General features: G+C 45.5%; 1 protein-coding gene across 2 annotated transcripts in view; it reads left to right on the forward strand.

Moving 5' to 3' along the window:
• BFSP2 (beaded filament structural protein 2) overlaps positions 1 to 22919 on the forward strand; it is a 77247-nt gene that overhangs the window by 49096 nt on the left and 5232 nt on the right. Inside the window, exons 3-5 of one of the 2 annotated variants that reach the window (XM_036851021.1) lie at positions 3940 to 4096; positions 5089 to 5250; positions 18989 to 19120. In XM_036851021.1, coding sequence (XP_036706916.1) covers positions 3940 to 4096; positions 5089 to 5250; positions 18989 to 19120 — 451 coding nt within the window. The remainder of the gene's footprint in view (positions 1 to 3939; positions 4097 to 5088; positions 5251 to 18988; positions 19121 to 22919) is intronic. The other variant, XM_036851022.1, reaches the window with a different exon arrangement.

The following is a 22919-nucleotide window of genomic DNA, read 5'->3' on the forward strand; positions in this document are numbered from 1 at the left end:
CAGGGGCTTGGTCTATTTTGTGCCCCAGTGTATCACCAGCACCTAAAAGAGTGCCAGCACAAGATAGATGGTCAAAAAATATTTATCGAATGAGTGAATGAATGAATTCAACAAATGTTTGAATGTCTGCTTTGTGCCAGGCTCCTTGCCAGGTGCTTGGAGTGAAGTGAATCAGGCATGGTTTCTGACCTCTGTGAGCCCACAGGTTAGTGGCAAAGACAGAGGGTGAACAGACCGTGATTACTGAGCAAATGTGCCATCACTGAGATGAGCCCAGATGAGGGGGGTCATTTAGCCTGGTTAGGGAGTGTTGACAAGAGATGATGCCTGATTTGGGTCCTAAACTCATGTAGAAGTTGAACCGGCAAATAAAGTAGGCATGACTTTCCAGGCAGAGGGGACAGCGTGTGCAAAGGCGGGAGGACATTAGAAGACATGGTGTGTTAGTGGAATCCCAAGCACCCCAGGATAACTGGGGCATATAGAGTGAATGAAGGGGAGACAGATCCTGGAGGACCATGTCAGCCATTCCAAAGGGCTTGAAATTATCTGAGAGCAGAGGAGACCCATAGAAGGGCTTCAAGCAGTGGCTCATCATGACCAGACTTTAGCTTTAAAGGAAACTTTGTAGGGTGGAGAGGACAGGCAAATGAGCAGGAAACAATGAGAGTGAAGGGTTTGAACTGATGGAGAGGCAAGGTCTGGATTGGGAATTAAACTGAGATCAGATTATTGAGGATGACACTTAAGGCATCTGAGCAGAGGAGTGACTCCATGTGGTTAAGGACAGTCACTCTGGGGGCAATGCTGTGGGCCTGGGAAGACAACGGGAGGCGTAGTTCAGGGCCTGCCTGGGATGGTAGCAATGGGCAGACTTGAGGGGTGGGTTGAAGAACTAACCGGCTGGATTTGAAAATTATCTAGACAGCCTGAAAAGAGAAGGTTAAAGGTAAGTTCCAGACTTTGAACTTAGGTAATTTAGAAGGTGATTCTTTGAATGAAATAGAAAATTGGGGAGGGAACACTTACCTAAAATTCAGGGTTTGATAATAAGTTTGGTTTTGAGGAAGCTGAGTTGAGCTGATGGTGGAGCAGCCAAGCAGAAGTGATGGGATGCCGTAGACAATGTTGTGTTAGAGTGGCCTGCAGGTCAAGGCAAGACAGCTCTGGGTGTCATGAGCACCCAGGGGTTCTAACTGAAGCACCATTCAAAATGAGGCAGTGAAAAAAATGCTAAAAGTGTAACAGCAGCCTTGGGGGATATCACAGAGTTATCCCTCGGAGGACTGCCAAGAAAACGGTCTGTAGGAGACCAGAACCTCCAGTAATGCTGAATGGATCATGTGCTGAAAGGCATCAGGCTCCCTGGAGAGGTGAGCAAAATAGGACTCCAGAGGCACGTGGGGGATTCTTCCAGCTTGGGTCAAAAGAGACTAATCCCCGTCGTATGAGAGAGTTTCCATCTCAGCTGGAAGGATAGGACTTGTTTCCAAAAGAACTAAATGTTAATAAGAATGCAATCCTTCAAAAAGAATAAAGTTGGGTAGAAAATCTAATTCCGGGCTTCCCTGGTGGCGCAGTGGTTGAGAATCTGCCTGCTAATGCAGGGGACACGGGTTCGAGCCCTGGTCTGGGAAGATCCCACATGCCGCGGAGCAACTAGGCCCGTGAGCCACAACTACTGAGCCTGTGCGTCTGGAGCCTGTGCTCCGCAACAAGAGAGGCCACAATAGTGAGAGGCCCGCGCACCGCAATGAAGAGTGGCCCCCGCTTGCCGCAACTAGAGGAAGCCCTCACACAGAAACGAAGACCCAACACAGCCAAATAAATAAATAAATAAATAATAATTTAAAAAAAAAAAAAAAAAAAAAAAAAAAAAAAAGTAAAAATCTAATTCCACATATAGAGCACAGAAAAACGTTTCAGAAACCAGCCCCCAAGTGCTGATTCAAATGTAGAAATCCAACTCTGAGGGAAGTCTCTGGTGGTATGCCACAGGACTCTGTCCTCAGTCCCTTCATTTACTATTTTTAACTGCAAGGTGCTTGAAAGCAGGTGTGGCAAAATGGCAGATGATACAAAGCCAGTTGGGGTGGTGAAGAGTAGAATGACAGAATCACGGTTCTGATCCCAATACACTGGAACAATGGACCAATGACACTGAAAGAGGATAAACATAAACTCCTATTCCTGGGTTCAAATACCAGTTGCACCCAGGAGGACAGGGAAATTGGGCTGAAAGTAGCTTTTGTGAAAAATGTTCGGGGCGTCTACTTGGCAGGAGACTCAATATTAGTTAGCAGCAAATACAGCTAATCAAAATGAAATGAACAAACATACAAACAAAAACCCACAATACAAATCTTAGGATCCTTGATGAATAGAATTAAAGGGTTTAAACAAAGGAGCAGACAGTCCCACAAGACCCTGAAGTAATCAGGTAATATCTGGAGTTTTGCATTTCATTCTCTGTATCACATTTTAAGAAGGACACAGACCAATTGGAGCATTTCAAGTCATTCCAAAAATATATCTTAAACCTGCTGCTGCAAAAACAAAAACGAAAGGGTCATAGTCCCTGCCCTCTATAATGATGAATATGAAAACCCATTTACATGAAAAATGGAGGAAGGAAGTAGGAATGCTTAACCTGAGGACAAAAAGGCTTGTAGGGGTGTAGGGGATGGAGATGGGGGACAAGAGAGCGACATAAGAGAGTGTCTCCAAATATTTGTAGGGCTGCCAGTGGAAGGATTAGACTGACTTTGGGTGTTCCAGTGGGTGGAACTCAGACTCTTTCAGGAATAGAGACTAAAGCTCTTGAAGGAAGCAATTTGCAATAGTTAGAGCTGTCCAAAAATGGCATGATGGCCTTGGGAGATGATGAGGTCCCCATCGCTGGAAGTATTGAAGCAGAGCCTGCATGATCACCTATCAACAATGACATCAAGGGATTGTCACCAGGCAGGAGTTTGGATAGTTGAACACGAAAATCCTTTAAAATTCTAAGACTTTAAGAGGCTTTCTGAAATGAGAGGTGTGAGATTTCTCCCTTCTGTGGATGGATGAAGGGAAGGTGTGAAATTTGGCTGAGTGGAAGGCCATGGAAGAAAGGAGTGCCACTGGGAGAAACTGCCAAAGATGTTGGGTAGTTGTTAGAAAAAAGGCCCTGTGCAAACCAGAGATTGAAACAATGCAGAGGGGGCAGTTTCAGACTTGCGTCTGCGTGTATATGTGTGCCTGTGTGTTTTTGCGTATTTCGCATGCAAATCCAGGTTTCTGGTTTCTCAAGAGAAGGGCATACCCCTTCCCACGCTGCAGTGATGGGGAGGGCTGGGCAACAGCGCCCCTTTAGGTGAAGCATGTGCTGTCCTACGCGTGTCAATCCCCACCTCTTGCTGTTGCCCAGACCTGGCCCTCATCCCTCATCTACTTTCCCCACTTGGTCCCTGAAGGCATTTGGGTTTGCAGCCACGGTCCTGAAATTTTACCTGGGCTTTTTGGGAGAGGAACCATGCACGTTCTTCATTTGGGGATCACCAGCACACAGCCTGGGACTTAGCAGATTCTCAGTAATGTTCGTTAAAGGATCCCCAGGTGAAAAGGACGACAGATCAACATAATGATGACAACACTGGTCCCCTTACCTGGATCTGCCCTCTTGGAGAAGTTTCCCTAGAGCTCTGTGCTTCCAGTGCCCCATGAGGATGTCACCTAATTAATCCAGGTGCCCTGTTATCAGAAGTTGGCTGCAATCGCTTTCATTTTAGTAAGTCAACAGGCAGCAATTGCATTAACAGTGTCCTCAAACCCATTGGAACAGTGACTTTTAACATTCATTGCCTAAGTATCCATAATTGATCTGTTGGTCACATTTATAATCTGATTATTTTTCTTTGGGGTCACCCAGCTCTGCTGATTGAGTTCCTTTACCTACAGATATGAAAATGAGCAGCCGTTTCGGAAGGCGGCAGAAGAGGAAATTAACTCTCTGTACAAAGTCATTGATGAAGCAAATTCGACAAAAAAGGATCTGGAGAGTCAAATAGAAAGCCTGAAAGAAGAACTTGGTTTTCTGTCAAGGAGCTATGAAGAGGTAGGTGAGGGCACTCCTCTGTCTGGCTGAGCTTCACAACACAGGTGACGTTCCGCGTCACTTGCCCAGGGCTGCAGGCAAAATGCCAGTAAAATATTTCCAACTTCTTGTAGTGGGTGAGGTTACCCTGAGTTTCAAACTCAAATGGCTTCAGGGACCAGGCCGGTACATAAATGGGGAGGCAGCAGGTCCAAGCAGTAGTGAGTGATGGAACGTGTGTTGAATCGGAGGGAGCATCCCCTAAGCTTTCTAGTTCAGACTTTTTTTTCAATACTGTACTGGACAAACAAAATAACTCCAAGAGTAGACCCAGGCTGTGGTTTAGTCACACTCAATGAAATTAGGTCGGATCGTTGAGTGACAGGACTGAAGGGGACCGCCTGTGGTGATGTGGTCCCGTGTCCTGCAGAACTGCAGTGATTCTAAACCACCTCACACCAGTCAAGGTCCAAACATCCAAGACCCAAAAAGTGCTTGCAGTTGGAAAAAGTCAAAACCCATTTAACCATGTTCACATTGGGAAGTTCCTTCTTTTGTCCAACTGTAAGCTAACCAGGAATCAATAAGCCCACTTCCTCCTGTCCTTAGCTCCATAGTTTGTCACCACTCTCCAAAGGTAACGCTTTAAAAACTCCGCAGTTATCTTTAAATCTCTTTCCGCCCCCTCTGACTTGATGAAATTCATAAATTTCATCTTGCTGTTATTGCTTACTCTGTGTTGTTATTTTGTTATTTATTTATTTTGATTTTTGCTTTGGGTGGGCATGGGTTTGTGAAGAGTAGCCTAAGAAATGCATCCTGGGGAAAAGAGAATATAGCGCCCATGCTGGGAAGAGGACCAGGGACTTTGCCTGTCTTTGTGAAGCGCCATGTTTGGCAGCAGCAAAATGAGAAGCAAAGTATTGCCCACGGAGCTGGGCTTCAGCTGGCTAGAATTCTGTGTCTTTTCTTTCTCCTCTGGAACTCACTGAGGTATATGTTGTCATTTTCAGGATGTGAAAATGCTATACAAACAGCTGGCAGGGTCTGAGTTGGAACAATTGGATGTTCCCATTGGCACTGGGCTGGATGACATCCTTGAGACGATCAGAATTCACTGGGAGAGAGATGTGGAAAAGAAGCGGGCGGAAGCGGGCGCCTTGCTCCAAGCTAAGGTAAGAGGCAGGACCAGCATGCTCACTCTGCCCTGTGCAGAAGGAGGCCAAGCAAAGATGAGTAGCAGCCGACATGCAAAAGAAGAAAAGCAACCATTTCAATCTCGTTAGACAGAAAAGAAATGCAATTTAAAACAAAGCTTTTTGTTTACCTGTCTAAATGCAGAAAAAGTTTAAAATGGTAATAGTGCTGGCAAGCATGTGGAAATGTGGGTGATCTCCTGAGTTGTTGGGGAGCACAAACCCATGTGACATCTTTGAGGAAGGGATTTGATGACATGTACCAAGAATCATAAAATGCTCCTGTTTACCACTTGGATAATCTAGACCCCATCCTAAAGTTATAACTGAAAATACAGATAAAGTGTACATCCAAATATACCCACTGAAGCCTTTATTATTATAAGGGTGAAAAAAATTGGGAAGAAAACAGGATAAATATTTAATAACAGGAGAAAGACTAAGCCACAGCCTAACCATGCAATAAAATATCAGGCAGTTATTAGAAATGATATTTATGAAGCATTTATAGCAATATGGGAACTGCTCAGGCAATAAGGTAAAATGGGGAGAAAAAAGAGAGTACAGAATGGTATGTACCAGGGGTCAGCAAACTTGTTCTGTAAAGGACAAGATAGTAAATATTGAGGCTTCCTGGGCAAGATGGTCTCTGTTGAAATACTCAGCTCTGCCACTGTGGTGTGAAAGCAGCTGCGGACAGAAGGTAACCAGTGAGCATGGCTGTGTTCCAATAAAACTTTATTTACAGAAACAGGAGGTGGGCTGGATTTGACCTTCGGGCTGCAGTTGCCAACCCCTGCTATACACAGTAGGTAAAGCATTCAAACAAAGAAACTAGGCATCAAGAAAAGGTCAGAACATGGTCTATTGTACTTCAATTATACCTTAATAAAGCTGTGAAGAAAAGGTCTCCCTTAAAATATGAATCAGAAAGAAAACTCTAAACTATAAAGGTATTAGCATTAGCAGTGGTTGTCTTTAAGTGTGGGACCCATTTCATGTTGTGATGCTTTTTCTTTCTTGTTTCCGAGTTTTTCTTAAGTTTTTTTTAAGTAGTATGAATTATATTCATGGAGGGAAAGCATCTTTTATTAAACCTCATAAATAAGAAAGGAATTAACCAGAAAATAGAATGTACAGGGTTTGTTCTTCCCTTCCCTTTCTCCCACCCATTCATGATTCTGGAATTCTGAGGCAGAGGATTGAAAGAGCAGAAGAGGAAGGAAAGCATGAAGGAAATGGGAAAAATAAAGTAGAATTTGAAAGAAGGCAAGAGGGCTGCTCCTGATTTCTCGGGGACCATTGAGTGGGTCTCAATCCTGACTGCAAAACAAAATTATTTCAGTGCACTTTCAAAAACACCCAGGCCCAAAACCAATTAAATCAGAAGGAGGAGAGGAACTTCATGGTTTTTAAGCTCACTGATGATTCTAATACACAGTCAAGTTTGGGAACCACAGGAGTTGATAAAACTCCCAAAAGAAAACCAGGAGGACCTTTCTTCTCCTAGCCCTCCTCAACCCCTGCCCCCCCAAGTATCAACAGGAAACTTCCCCGCAGGGTCTTCACAAGTCTGGATCCCCCAATGTTCTCCAGCCCAGAAAACATCTTCCACTCCCCAATTCTCCACCCCCTACCCCTTTTCAAAAGCTCTTCTTTCTAACCTTCAAATCCTTGGGCCAGGTCACTACAAACAATTTCCACAGCAAATAGTGCCTAGTAACTCCATGAAATACAGCCCCCATAACCAGTGAGAGGCAAAACCACACAAAGAGAAAGTGAAACCAAAGGATAGATATGGTTTGGGTCCATTGCTTCTTAGGGGACTCATGAATATTTATAATTAATGACCCTAGAGACCATCAGTCCCATTCCCTCATTTTAGAGGTGAGGAAACTGAGACCCAGAGAGGGCAGTTGATGTCCTGGAGTCGCACAGCTGGTTGGAACACCACAGTTCAGCTCTCCTGGCTCTTGATCCAGGGATTTTTTTCTCTGCATTAGGCTGTCACTTCTCCTTGGCTCTGCTTCCAAAGCTAAATCACAGTGGCCCAGGAATTTGCAGACTTGTTTCTGTCCCAACCCTCCTGGGGTCTACATCACACAATAGTGATTATCTCTTTGGGAAAGGGTGGAGGGGCATTATAATTAACAGAAATTAATCCTGCGTAGTGTGAAAAAGAAAAAAAAAACTTCATTATTATTCACCCCTCACCCTCTTGAGAATCATCACCAGCCCAACAGTCATTCAAACATTAATTCTGAACAGATTCATTAGTGTTTTTTTAATAGAGTAATCTGAAAGCTACATCTCAGAGAAAACAGACAGTACTTGTTTCAGTTTGGCCGATGCTCCCTGGGCCTCTTGCAGAGAGGCGGAGCTCAGAAAATATTTGCAGAATGAGTGAATTCCTCTAATCATCAACAGAGATCAGAGCTGACAGTCAGAAGTCCTCCAATAAATAGTTTTGTCAATTGCCGTCATGCCCTCGGGGGCTGACTTTTGTCCAGCCTGAACATCTCTTGTAGGTTTCTTGGCTGCAAAGCACAAATGTGAAATGGTTTTAGCACACACTGCTTTCTAAACATTTTGCAGAGAGAATACAGACATGTATTTAATTACCTCTCAGCCTGGAGAGGCTAAAAATTAATTGACTTGATTAATTTGTCTTCATTTAAGTTCCTCCAGAAACTGATCCTGAGACAAATATTGAAGTGTAGGTGGTTTCTTTGGAAGTTGCGGCAAGTAGAGAAGCGAACACACAAAGAGCACGTTATCCAACCAGCTTCCACTGGGGGAGACTGGAGCATCCCCATGGGGGCCTAGGGAACAGTGCAGAGTACAGGAGAGGAGAGAGGCGAGGAAGATGGGGTAGTAATACCCACTCCCCTCAGTCATCTGCCATCTGCTAGCAGAGTGACCTTTCAAAGACTTCAGAGAGAGCTCCCAGAGAGAGGTGCAGAATCTGACAGTGGGAAGGAAGCTGGGGAGAAGTAACATGTTATGGCCCAAGGAGTCAAGGTGGATGCCATCAGCATCTGCTATCACTTTCCTGCCAACTCTTTTTATTTCTTAATCAGTAAAAGCTTGTAACACTAGGTTCTCTCCAGCCACGGTGTTATAGATGTCGGGAACCTCAGTGGTCCAGTCTTTGGAGCTTCTCAGGTTGCATGATTCAGTGACTGGGGGATCAGGTTGGTCCAGAGAATTTCCAGAGTGTTTTAAAGTCTGGCCCTTTCTTTTCTGTTTGATGCGGTTACCCAGCTCAGGGTATTTGGGGATACTTCAAGAACCTCCAGCAGCATGCCATACCGCCCTCCACGCCTCCTGGCTAGCCATGGAGCACACTGTCCAGTCTGCAACTGACAGACCTTAAAAAGACCACCTTGGGGAATACTGGAGGGTCACTATTATTCACCTGTTTCCTGGATTCACGTGCTGAGACATTTCCACTCTGTAGAGCGACAAACAAAAAAGAGAATCCTGAGTGCAAGTATGCTGTACACTGACGTTGGCTAGATTAAGATTTCTCAGTGCCCTTCTTTCCTAAAACTTTTGCAGAACTTATGGGTACATCGAAATCATCTGTCAGTCATTGTTAGAAGACCTAGAATTAAAAAATAAAACTGATAACCATGTGAGGCCATTTGTGCTGGCTAGACCTCTGACATCCTTTCTGCTCATTTAATTCTCACAACAGCCTCAGAAACAGGAACTCTTGTTATTCCCATTTCACAGATGTGTTTTCTGCTACCAGGAAGGAAGGAAGGGAGGGAAGGAAGGAGGAGAGAGAGCCAGCAGCTTCTAGTTTCCCTGCAGCCAGGCTGTCTCTACTAAGTTTTTCTTTCACAAATGCAAGCATTTCAGGCATCATATCATCAACAGGAAAATGAAGTTCCAGGTAGCCAAAAAGACACTTTCAAAAATATGACGCAGTTGTAGTCTTCCATGTCCGTGTCAGTCCATCATGATACATATAATCCCATGTTTCTTCCAACTGACCTTTTCCTTACAGTGTGCGGTCCTCCTGGAAACGGGGCCACCCTGCAGGCTAAGGGCTCCCAAAGTTTCTGAATCAGGCTGCTTAGGGTTCGAAAGGTTGACCTACCCCACTTCAGTTTCCCCTTGATGAGATTGGAGGCCCTCCCCTCAATTCTCAGAAGCCAAATCTCTGTCCCTTGTTCACTGCAGCTGGGTGACGTGCACAGAAACCAAAGGCTTATTCAATCACCAGCGTGAGCTGGAGGGGGGTGGGTGGCAGCTCCTATGAGTCCCTCGGGGCCAGGAACTCCACAGCAAATAGATTGCTCCCATGCTCCCTGCCCTGACAGTAGGTCACACTTCCCTCAGATCAGTTTAAGGTATTTGTGGTCAGAAACTTTATCTGAGCTGTAACCATCATGCCTCAAACAGTCAGGATGACAGATTGTGGAGATGGTTAAGAATGAAGAGAGGTGAAGAGATGGAAACGAATTGCGAGGTTCCTGGTTATTGATAGTCTTAGAGCTGCAGGAGGCACCAGACGTGGGCTGGAGCAGTGCCCTCTGATGGAAGTCTCTGCAGTGATAGGGCTGTTCTGTAATCTGTGCAGAGTCCAGTGTGGCAGCTCAGCCATGTGTGGTTACTGAGTGCTGGAAATGTGCCTGATACACCTGAGAAACTGAATTCTTAATGTTATTTAATGTTTATGACTTCTTACATAAATATCTACATGTGGCTAGTGGCTACCATACTGGACAGCATAGGTCTAGATCTACCCATGAGAGACTAGAAGCCTTGGATAACATGTTACCATGTCATCCGTATTCACAAACAATAACTTGCTCTGTGAGGGCAAATACTTTATACAGGCTGCTGTGTCTATGCCTTTTCTTTGCTTGCTTTTACCAAGAAGATTCAGTATTTTCTAGGATATGTGAAATTAGATTAAATGGATTTCTGGCACTCAACTGTCACTTGCTCTAGGCTCCAAGATGGCCTAATATGGTCCTGCCACGATAGCCAACTGGAAGAGTTCCTTTGAGAGAGCAGAATGCTGAGAGCATCTGTAATCTAGGGGTCCCTGTGTGTTGGTGAGTTGGCTATAATCTCAATGGCTCTTCTGTGAAATAAGCACTGGTTTATTCCTCCTGGTGCGCTCACAGCAAGCACTGAAGATGAGTCACCTAGCATTTCTAAACCTCAAAATACGTCACAGAGCGAGTTTTGCAAAAGGGCCCCAGCTTGCTTTTATTTCTTTTTTTATTTATGCATTTTAATATCTAATACCTTCACTTGGTTCAAAATTCAAAATGTACAAAATGATATACAGTGAAAAGTGTCATCCCACCCATGTCCCAGCCACCCAGTCTTTGTTGTAGGGTCAGTCAATGTTTTCCTTTTCCTGTGTGCCCTTTCAGAGACATTTTATGCATGTACAAGAAACTATGTATATCTTTTCTCTTTTAACACAAATAGTAGCATTCAGAACATATTGCTTTTTAGCTGCACAATATTGTACCACAGGGGGCAGCAAACTATGGCCCACAAGCCAAGTCTGACCTGCTGCCTGTTTTTCACAAATAAAGGTTTATTGGAACATAGCCATGCTGATCATTTACACATTGTCTATGGCTGCATTTGCATTACACCAGCAGAGCTGAATAGCTGCAGCAGAGACCTCATGGCCTGCTAAGCCTAAAACATTTACTATCTGGCCCTTTACAGAAAAAGTTGCCAACCCTTGTTCCAGCTAACAGGTATCCCAGGGTTTCTTTAACCTGTGCCCTGCTGATGAATGGTGGCTTCCAATCTTTAGCTATTATAAATAAGACTAGTCACTGACTTTGTATGTCCCTCATTTCCCAATATAGAAATCTATCCGCTGGATAAATTTATAGACATGGAATTGCTGGGGCAAAAATTATGTGCATCAGTAATTTTGATAAACATTGCCAAATTACCCTCTATAAAGGTTATAACAATTTATATTCTCATCAGAAATGTTTGAGAGTGTCCATTCCCTGCATCTTCATTGATACTGTGAGTTCTCACAGTTTGTGATCACTTTGTGATCTTTGCCAATATTATAGGTAAAAAATGGTTTTTCAGTATACTTTTATCTTGCATTTGTCATATAATGAGGAAGGTGGAACATCCTTTTACATGCTGAATTTCATCCATATTTGCTTTTGTGTGTACTATCAGATCTTATCTTTTGCCCATTTTTATTAGGTCTGGGATTCTTTTTTACTGGTTTGTGGTGGCTTTTTGTAAATTAGAGAAATTAGTCCTCTCTCCGTGATATAAGTTGCAAATATCTTCCCAGCTTGTCACTTGTCTTTTTTTTTTTTTGGCCACAGCGCGAGGTTTGCAGGATCCTAATTCCCTAACCAGGGATTGAACCCAGGCCCTGGCATTGGAAGTTCAGAGTCCTAACCACTGGGACACCAGGGAACTCCCTGTCACTTGTCTTTTTACTTAATTTATGGTAGCTCCAGCTGGCTTTCAAAAGATATTGTTAGCCCGTAAGGAAGTGTTAGTACAGCTGTGTGCTACGGTGGTGTGACCCAGCTGGTGTGGCTGGGGGCAGGAAGGTAGGGTATCAGACTAAGGAAAATAAAGAGACTGTCTCATCAAGGGGGCACTGCCAGTCCTTTACCCCACTACCCAGCACAGCCACATGGGGGGGGGGGGCGCCAGGTCCTCATCTCCTTTATTGTGTTTCCAACCCCACGACTGGTCAACACCCATCCACCGTTGCAACCTCATCCTCATACCCTCCACCAAGGAATCTTCACTCACTCATTCACACTCCATTTGTCAACCACAAACCAGGCTGCAGGCCCCATGCTTGGTGCTGTGGACACAACGTCCCTGGCTTCAATTCTTGCTCATCCCCAGCCACTGATTCTGCCGATCTCAAAGCTGTCTTAGATATTTCTTAATAGTAACTCTTTCCCAGGAAAAGCATAGGGATCTTACTTCAAAACTAAGAGATCTGCAAAGACAAAACAACCCAAATCCCTGAGAAATTAAGGTAAGGTGGCTTGTATCCAACACTTAGTCTCCTGGCAGGGACAGAGCAGAGGCGAGCCTTCTTAGGAATGGGATGATCTCCATGAACCCGAACAAAAATGCTGTCTCTTAGACTTCTCCAATAATTACTTGCGGATGAAGAATTTATTTTTCTCCTCAGAATACCCCTCCTTGCTGAGCCCCTTCTGCCTTGTTCATCAGCAGGGTGTGCTCACTCACGACCAAAAGGGCAGCGAGTTTGCCAAGCCACACGCTCCTCTGTGTTTCCTTTGGCAACTTTGACCGAGACTGGGAATTGGTCCTACACCCTAAAGAGAGCCGCTTCAACAGCCAAGCAGCTCTCATGTAAGTTCAAGGAGAGACATGGCTCAGCCTAGCCAGGCCAGCTCTTCTGCCAATGTTGATGTTTCACCGAGTGAGACATGCACTTCTTTTTAATTCCCACTAAGGAGGACCCATGTTCTGGTGAAGACTGGATGGCATCCAGCTTTCTCCCAAGTGAATCCTACGTCTGGCTGGGGTAGTTCAGGTGTGTGTGTGCTGCCTATCAAAATCTATCCTCAGCTAAATAACATTTATATGACACTGGGTGACTGGAAAGTGCCTTATAAGCATTACAATAATGACAGCCGATCCTCCTAATGAAAAGGAGATTTAATTCCATTCCTGGTAGATCTTCCTCTTCCGGAGTCCCGAGCCTGCACCTGGAACACGTTGCAGACCTCCAATAAACATCGTTGGGCATGTTCTAGGGGTAAAAACCATGTTAGGTGCCCGGGGGTGTCGAGGGGTGAGTAAGAAGTTGTTCCTGCACACAAGGTGCCACAGTCTAGTGTGAGGTTGGCTGGGGTGCAGGTGGGAGACAACGGACAGAAAGACCACGCCAGGCAGAGTGAGCTGTGCTGGGAAAGCAGGGCCAGCAGTGCATTTATTGAGGTTTACAGAGCGCCCGACAGTGTCCTGAGCACTTGACAGGTCTGTTCTCATTTCACCTTCCTAACCCGAGATAGGTATTGTGATTTTATCCATTTTATGCAGGAGGAAACTGAGGCACAGAGAGGTTAGGTAAATCACAGTTAGACCATGGCAGAGCAGGGATTCAAACCACATGTTCTGACTATAGAATCAACACTCTTAACTGCTACTCTGACCCAGACAGACCTCATGGAGCAGGCGGACCTTGATTCATCCCCTTTTTTAAGGATGAGCACAAGTGACATCTTGTGTGAGGTTGGGAGGGCTTTGTCTTGAGGGACCAAAAGGTTAGGCCAGACTTCTGTCAGGATCTTTCCAGACCACAAATCTGTGCCTTCCCAGCGGATAAGCTTCCTCTATCAGGCAAGATCGGGAACCCCTTTGTCCCCAAGAAGACCACTGCTTTCCCTTTCTCCATGAGAGTGACCATAATGAGGTCTGTGTGATCCTGTGGGATCTGAGAAGCTTAAGAGCAAGGCCGTTAGCTGTGCTCTGCAGCAGAGCAATACTCTCATAAAGCTGTCCCCCAGCTGCAAAAACCAGAGAGCTTGTGACTTGCTGGAACCCACGCAGCAACTGCTCGGGGAGAGGCAGGCTGCACGCGTCCACCCTTGAGGGCTCAGCCTGGACATGTGTTCTGCTAAGAACACACCAGCATCATTGCTCTCCACATTCTGCCCCCTCCTAAACTCTCACTCTCCCCTCACACCACAAAGTGGCCATTTTTTCCAGTCGCCGAGGGTGTTTTGGGGAATGGCAATGCTAATCAGCCAAATGGGTGGGGTGTGGAGATGGCTCTTTTCCCCTCCATTTGGAGACCCTCCAATTCTGCATTCTGACTTACTCGACAGCCTGCTGCTCTTTGTCTGTCACATCCATCCTTCATGTGCAACACTGTGCCAATTTGTAAATTTTAATTTGAAAATTTTTAGCGTATTTCAAAATGCCAACATGCTTTCCTGCCCCAGAAACACAGCTGGAGTGCAAACCTGGGTGGCTTGGCTCGTGCGTAGTGGAGCCCAGAATTCAAGCTGGTTTGCAAGCCTGGGAACCAACATATCTGAACCTCAGCACACATCCCAGCAATGGCACTGAGTGACAGATCAGTCCTGCTTTCCCATGCTCAGGAGCTAGAACCACACACCTCCTATTCGGTCTGTGAGGAGAAATCTGTAGGCATTGGGTTGAAATGGAAACAGAAGTAGAGTTATTATAATAACGAGAAAACATAAATCTAAAAAGCCATTGGAGAAGAACATGTAACACTTTTAGGTGAGTTAAAACAATTAACTGTCCCCAGATGAAGGGCAAGTATCATTTGTGGCAAGCTGATTTGAGAAGGTCTGGGACGTGATATAAAACAAAATTGAAACACACAGTGATCAAATTAATTTATTTTTCTCTTTCCATCTTAATTAAAAAATGGTGCAAGAAAGTTTCCATTTGGTGCTGGGACGTCATTAACACTGCTCTTATACTTATTAATTTTGCCTTTCAACAAAGAGAAAGCCAGCTTTGAGACTCAGCAGCTTGGCAAGCAACATTTGCTAGAATATAATACAGTGGCTTGCTTTAATTTTATTGATTTTTTTTTTCAGTTATCTTTTATCTATGGCAAGTAATACAGTTTTATCAGTTTCTGTAGCAATCTAGAACTTTGCTTCCATGAACCAGGCATCATTAAATGCAGATTCCTGGGCCCCACTCAGGATCTCCTGAGTAAGAATCTGCATTTTCACAAGGTCCCCCAGATGATGCTGACACACTTTAAAATCTGAGAACTTAACTGTAGTTTACATTTTAAAGACATTTATTTACAAAGAAAAAGTGAATTGGTTCAAATAAAAACAGTTTGAATTAGTATTCAGATATATGACAAACCATGCTGGTTGTCCAAGAATATCTGGGAAACACTTGGGTACAGCATTTTGCCAATAAAACTAAGACCTGGGGATTCATCTCTCCAGAGACCAGTGTGTGCCACTGAACTACCGAGTACATTATCTGAGTCGAGAGGAGGGACAGTTCATTCAGTGCCAGGGCTATGGCCTTGGCCAGCAGCTTTACCCCAGACCTGCCCACCAAGGCTTTGAAATGTGCCTCCATGGGACTGGACTTCCCCTCATGCCCGGCTCTTACCCGTCCTGTGCTGGGGATGTTTCCCAACTGCTCTCTGCAAGGAAATGTAAATATATGTTTTTATGTGCCAGTCAAATTCATAACACTACCTAAAAGGTAACATAAAAGTTTCCAGTGATGTTTTCTTTATGTAATTTTAGAAATGACACATTTTAAGATAAAATACTTTGCTTTTCCATTTGCATCTATAGCTTCAGTGTGACTTGCTATTTCTTGCGAAATCCACCAACCATTTTTATAATTCTGTCATCAACAATAGTGTCACAAAGTCAGATTACAGAAAAATGCTTGATTATTAATATCTGATTAAGCAAATAGTCACTCACATCAATGATGAATGAGGATAGCTCTGCTATGAATTTTGGTTAATATTTGGATGAGTGCATTCATCAGTGTTGTGAGTGACTTCTTTGTGAATCACATGATAATTTTCAGATACTGGAAGAATAGTCCCTCTAATTTTTGTGCCATTCCCAGTGCAATAGCTACAGACATGACCCACTTTTAAGTTTAATCTGCATTATTAACATTTTCTGCATCCCTTTCTTACATCTGGACAATCAACAAAACAATAATTCAACCTCTGATTTGTAGTGTTTGCCAGTTTCCATGGTGTAAATACTCTCACCATGGCTGATTTCAAACTACTAACATGATGTAAATGAGCACAAAGTTGGGAAGAGATGTGCAGGAGCACAGCATTATGTGTTATTTCTACCACACAGGTACCATTGATGTAAATTACCTCAGTAACATAGATAATGATAAAATGCAAAATAATTAGCCAGTGATGTGTTTATGTATTACCCTTTTTCATATAACTTATTCGACTGTAACTTGATATAATCTAATTTTGAATGATGGCTGCATAAGCACCAGCTCACAAAATTCCTGAAACTTTAGCACTTGGCTTTTGTGAGCTTTTAGGAGCCAGCTTCAGCTCATGGTTGCCCCTGGCCACTCTGACTCCACTTGTCTGCCGGGGTACCCCTCTCCCACGCAGCCCATCTGGCCAGGCCCCGGCACCAGAGGGAGGAAGAAAAACCAGGCTACTGATCACAGGACTTGGTGAACCATGAGGGTATTTTAGAGGGATCCACATTCACTTTGAGGGAGACAGCTCTAATTTGGAGGGTCTTAAGTAGAGGCATTGGTGGAATTGGCAGCATTAAGTACTGGTTGTTAAGAGCACAGCGCTGGGGTCGGCTGCTGGGCTTGAATCCCAGCTCTGACCCTCATGGGCCATATGCTCCTTCTTTAAAAATTTTTATTTATTTATTTATTTTTGGCTGTGTTGGGTCTTCATTGCTGCACACGGGCTTTCTCTAGTTACAGCGAGCAGGGGCTACTCTTCATTGCGGTGTGTGGGCTTCTCACTGCGGTGGCTTCTCTTGTTGCAGAGCACGGGCTCTAGCTGCCCGGGCTCAGAAATTGTGGTGCCCCCATCTTAGTTGCTCTGCGGCATGTGGGATCTTCCCGGACCAGGGCTCGAACCCGTGTCCCCTGCATTGGCAGGTGGATTCTTAACCACAGAGCCACCAGGGAAGTCCGGACCATTTGATCTTGAATAAATAGCTCAATCTCTCTGTGCCTCAGTTTCCTCATGTAAAATGGAAATAACAATGACACTTGCTCCACAGGGTTGTAAAGATTAAATGATATATGGACTTAAAGTAGTTAAGGGAATTCCCTGGTGGTCCGGTGGTTATGACTCTGCTCTTTCACCACTGGAGACCCAAGATCCCACAAGCTGCATAGCACAGCCAAAAAAAAAAAAAAAAAGATGCAGTTAACAGAGCATTTGGCACAAAATGCTCAATATATTAGTTATCGTTAGTAGTATTCAACTCATAGTAGCTTTTTACAAACTCATTTGTTGGGTACTACATTCCTTGTTACACATGGAAAATATATATAGCCAATATTTGTATGATTTTAAGGTTCTAACAGCCTCCATATGCATAACCTGATGGGAGCCTCATAGTGATCCCAGGAGGCAGTCATCATATGATTATCGTTCCCCACTCAATGTCATCTACGGGCAGAGACTGGAACTCAGAGAGGCTGAATAATGGCCCGGAGACACACAGCCACGGGCCAACCAGTCAGAGGAGGGCCCACGGGTTATGTTCTCCTTCAGCTGCTCCCAAGCCTTTAATGGACATTTTTGTTGAGCTCTTTATAGCCCCCAAACAGCAAGAACTGGCAGAACTACTACTGAGATGTGAGCCTTTTGACTTGGGATTTCTTAGCCAGTCAGTTAGGTTGGACTATTTGCGCATAATTCTGTAAATAAGTATTCATATGTGGTAAAGATGGCAAATTCAGAAAGCCAGTAACTTAAGAGAGAAAGCAGTTTATTTTCTTCTACATCACTGACTTGTAGACATTTTATCAGACTGCACTGAAGATAAATGAGGGAGAGCTCTCGTGTTTTCCCTTTTCCCCAGCAAAGAGGAGTAATCAGAATATGTCCATCTTGCTCTGGGGAGAAGGTTCAAGGCACAGACCTTCCCCCTAAATTCACAGTGTGGTCAGATGGGTTTTTACAGGGAAACAGGGACTATCAGGTCAAGTTTGTTCACTCCTTGTTTGAGCAAGGTGTGGGGCAATTGGAGCACTGGAAGCGGTTACAAATTCCCAACGTTTATCAAAATTACAAATGCCTACTTTTTTTGGTAGGGGGGCTGCATTGGGTCTTCGTTGTTGCGCACGGGCTTTCTCTAGTTGCGGCGAGCGGGGGCTACTCTTCACTGCGGTGCGTGGACTTCTCACTGAGGTGGCTTCTCTTGTTGCGGAGCACAGGCTCTAGGCTCGCAGGCTTCAGTGGTTGCAGCACGCAAGCTCAGTAGTTGTGGCTCGCGGGCTTAGTTGCTCCGTGGCATGTGGGATCTTCCCTGACCAGGGCTCAAACCTGTGTCCCCTGCATTGCAGGCGGATTCTTAACTACCGAGCCACCAGGGAAGTCCACAAATGCTTACGTTTTTGATTCAGCAGTTCCACTACAGGAATTTACCCCTCAGAGATCCTCCCATGTATGGAAAATGAGGGATTGCATCATTGTTCATAATGGGCCAAGACTGGAAACAAGCTAAGTGTCCATCAGTGGGGAACTTCCAAATAATCATAGTACTTCCAAGCAAGGCATTACCATGCAGCCCTTTAAAAAATGTAAGTGATCTATATATACTGCTATAGAATAATTTCTAAAAATATGTTAAGTACCAAAGCAAGGAGGGATGCTCATATGCATTTATTTATAAATATATGAAATATTTCTGGAAGGAGATATGAGAAACTAGAAACAGGAGAACAAAGTAATTAGGGTACAGGAAGAAAAGGAGACTTTCTACTATATATCCTTTAGAAAATTTTTTGAATTTTATTCCATTTGCATGCATTATATGTTCAAACTAAATAAATGTTGGAATACAAGCTGGTGTGAGTGCCGATAGAAAAAGAGTGATTTTTAAATCAAATGGCTGTTTCCTCTGCGTTAGAGGCCGCGGGGTGGTGACGGGAGAAGGTAAGAGGGAAGGACGGGTTCAGGCCCTGGCTCCCCTTGCTCACCCCTGCCTCTCCACAGCAACAGACGGAGGTGGCCCGCAGGGCCCAGACCCAGGAAGAGAAGCTGGCTGCTGCCCTCAGGGTGGAGTTGCACAACACTTCCTGCCAAATCCAGAGCCTGCAGGCTGAGACGGAATCCTTACGGGCCCTGGTGAGTGGGCCAGGAACAGCCTTGGCCTTTCCTGCGTGAAGTTTTACTCTCAAATGTCTAATTGTAGTCATATGGGTTTCCCATCTCACAGCACATGAGTTTTGAGGGCTGCAAAGGATCATCCGATACCAAATGACAAATGTAGTAGACACAGTTAGTGCCCCAGCGAAATCCCCTTCACCAGGCTGCCGCCATGACTGTTGGCTGCTGACGCCACAGATGCCCAGAGACTTGCCCTCCGCCGAAAAGAAGACCTGGCCTAGGATGGTAGGCGTGCCCCCCCAGTCCTCAGCCGTCGGCCAATGACTGACTGACAGTGGGGTTTAAAAGCTGCAAAGTGGACTCCACCCTGTGGTGTGATCCACACTCCAGAGCTCTCTGAGGGGTCGGGCTGTAGCCAGAGTCCAGCCAAGACCACCTCCTGGCTTAACACTTTACGTTGCCCTGAACTGCTTTCCTTCTCCCCCTTTTCCTGAAAGGAACTCCTTAATTATTGGCAGGTACCAGGATCCCTGTGTCTGGCTCTGCTTCTGGGGAACCCAAGCAAAACTAGTAAGCTAGTTAGCTCTTCAGACTCACTGTGGTTTGTGGACGGATCTCTTGCATTATTAATAATACAGTGATCCACCCTCTGATCTCTGGGATGGACTGAAGTTCTATTAGGGTCAAGCACGGCTCCTCCTGGATGCCTCCAGGGGGTCATGTGTACTGAATCAAACCACAAGAGTTCGTACACACCAGAGTGCATGAAGGGGTTGGGTTGTATAATCCCCGCGCAGCTGAGGTAGTCTGGACGTCGTTGAGGCCCAAGAAGCCCCTCTCTCCCATCAGCCTCAAGTCCTGGGCTATTTGGGTACCCATTCTTCCACCCCCCCCATACACCTCATCTCAGTATTGCCACCCATAACAGCTCCATCACAAACCGCCAGCCCCACCTCCCACTGTAGCCACAGCCTGCCATGAAGTTAGCTAAAGTATTTGTTCTAGTTGGTTCCCCTCAGAAACAACTTTCCTCTGCCTGCTGCCAAGATCATCCCATCACCCCCAGTTCCCTTCCTTCAAGAGTCTTCAGTTCACTTGGTCCGTTGTCCTCGGCAACAAGGTCACATGGTGCCCAGTCAGCTCAGGGAAGATGCTGTCTTGCTACAACACGACACACATCTCATTGCTCCACTTTTCTCCGAGTCATCCTCTGATGGGATCTGGGTCAGTGCAAGGGGGTGTGAGGAAAGGATCTGAGGTGAGAAAGATCAGGAAACTACAGCCTAAATCACTGCTACTTTAACTAAAAAGTTGTCTGAAAGAGATTGCGTTGTTCAGTGTCATGTGGATTTTATGCTAATCAGTTATATTCACCTGCCATAACCCTTGATAAACATCCTAATGTTGGTAATGCAGTTGCTTTAGACACAGTTAAGAGGCTGCCATTTCTCCCCCAGATGTCCTTGTGGCTGCCAAAATTGCCACTCTTCTGGTGATAGAAAGTTCCAGGCAAAAGGTGAGGGATGTATCCTCAAGCCACGTCATCAAAAGAAAGCCTGGAGAAATTGCAGCCTAAGTAGCTGGTGCACATCACTCAGCTCATATTCCACACTCATGTATTGGGAGCCTACTACGTGCTGAGCCCTCCCTTAGGCTTGGGAGAGGCCGTCAAGAATTAAATGTTTCCTGTCTTCTAAACACTCATAACCTGATTGGTAAAAGAAAACCGGTACACAAATGACAGAACAAAGCAGGGGCACTTCCTGTGTTCCCCAGAGTGGTTGCTCCCAGCAGTCTCCATCCTCACAAGCCCCCCGCCAGCCCTTACCTCTGCCCCTTGGCAGGTGCTGTCACCAGCACTGTTCTGCAGAGAAGATGAATGTCCTCCAACTTGAGGTCTCCGGCTTCCATTTCCCACCTCAAAGCATCTCTGAAGCTTTATCCACCCTCTCCTCCCTTCAATAGACTCCACCTGTCCCCTGTTGCACCATTTGGGACATTCCTCTATCTACCATCCCCTCTCTCCTGCATTATCAGTGTCCCCACCCCTTGGAATTGCCTGTGGGTAAAATAGAAAGTCTTCCTTTGCCAGACCTTCCAATACCACCCAACTCGGGCTTCATTTTAATGCCCAGAACTCATCCTTTGCTTTCCTACACTTGAGCCCTTGGATGTGTCCTCCCATGTCTAGAAGGAGACTCCTCCCCCTACTCTGCCCCCTCTACCTGCTCCTGTCATCCACACCCTGGGCACAGGTGAGGTGGAGCTCACCGAAGTGCCACACCCACCGTGAAGCCTAGACCCTGAATCCAGAGCTGGGGTGATCCCTCCCACCTGCCACCCACTCACACTCAGAGCCCCCTTGTTCATGTGGTTATATCAGCTCATGCACTGAACTCACATTAACTACTTGAGGGCAGGGATCATGTCTAATTAGTTTTATGTCCCCAAAGCACTTGGTACAGTGCCCAAAACACAATTTCTTCAAAGTGATAGAAACAGTAATAAGAGCACGCTCACCTGCATTCTCTCATCAGAGCTTCATGGAAACATTAAGTAGGGTGGATTGTGACTGCATCCCATTTTGCCGAAGAGAAAACTGTGGTTCAGGGATTTGCCCATTAACACGAGTCATAAGTCGAGAGGCAGAGCTCTCTGGCTCTATCACGCACTAGACGGTGGCGGTCCTGTGGAGTTGGGGTCGGGCGCTCAGACCCTGGAGTCTTGAATCCTGGCTCCTCTACTCACTAGCTGTGTGACCTCCCTAAGATGCCGTTTTCTCCCTTGTACAGTGAGGATCTATTTTGGTTATCACATCCATCTGCTGTGTTAGTGGCTTAGGACAACAGGAAATCATTTGTTCATTTATTCAGCAATTTAGGGAACGCTCGGCAGAGATGGCTCTTCTCCATCCCATGTGGCATTTGCTGGGGCTGGAACGTCCAAGAACGGCTGCTTCAGCTCACATGCCCGCTGCCTCAGCTCTGCATCTCTTTTTCTCTCTCCACGTGGCCTCTGCACGTAGCTGGCTTTGACTTCCTCGTATCATGGCAGTCTTACATTGTTGGACTCCTGACATGGCATCTGGCTTCCCTCAGAGGGTGAGCACAGAAGGTACCAGGCCTCTTAACACCTGGGCTTGAAAGTCCCCGAATATCATTTACGCAGCATTCTGTTGGTCAAAGCAGTCACAGACCAGCCCAGATTCCACAGGAATCTGCCTCTTGATGAGGCAGTGGCAAAATTATGGAGAGAAAGTGCAGGTGGGATGGAGAGCATTGTTGCAGCTGCCTTTGGAAACGTGGTCAACCACTGAACCATCGTAGAATTTTCCTCATAAAGTCATTGGCATGATTAACTAGATAATGCAGGTCAAGCCCTTAGCACCCTGCCCGGCACAGAGTGAGCAGTCAATAAATGGTATCTGTTATTAATTATCCTTATAAAATTATTATTATAACCACTAGTATAATAGCCCCAAGTTGGCATCATCTGATCACCACACTTAAACCCCATGGTCCTGACTATTGGGACAAATAGGACAAGAACTCACCCCCCAACCAGAAGATGGAGCAGTGATGTGCTGGCTGGGCTCGGAACCCAGGATGGGCTGCCTCTGTCCCCTGTGGCTCTAGCAGATCAGAGTTCTGTTCGCTGGGCCTTGCAGGCAAGGTTAGGAACACAGGCGAGCCAGAACAGGTAGCACACACGTCTACAGCTTTCCAACATGGCAGAGTTCATCCAGCCATCCTGCTACCCTCTGTCACAGCAACCTGTGCACACACAGGGCCTCACAGCTATGTAAGCCTCAGACAGC

This window comes from Balaenoptera musculus, chromosome 4 (genome assembly GCF_009873245.2).
Source record: "Balaenoptera musculus isolate JJ_BM4_2016_0621 chromosome 4, mBalMus1.pri.v3, whole genome shotgun sequence".
NCBI classification, from domain to species: Eukaryota; Metazoa; Chordata; class Mammalia; order Artiodactyla; family Balaenopteridae; genus Balaenoptera; species Balaenoptera musculus.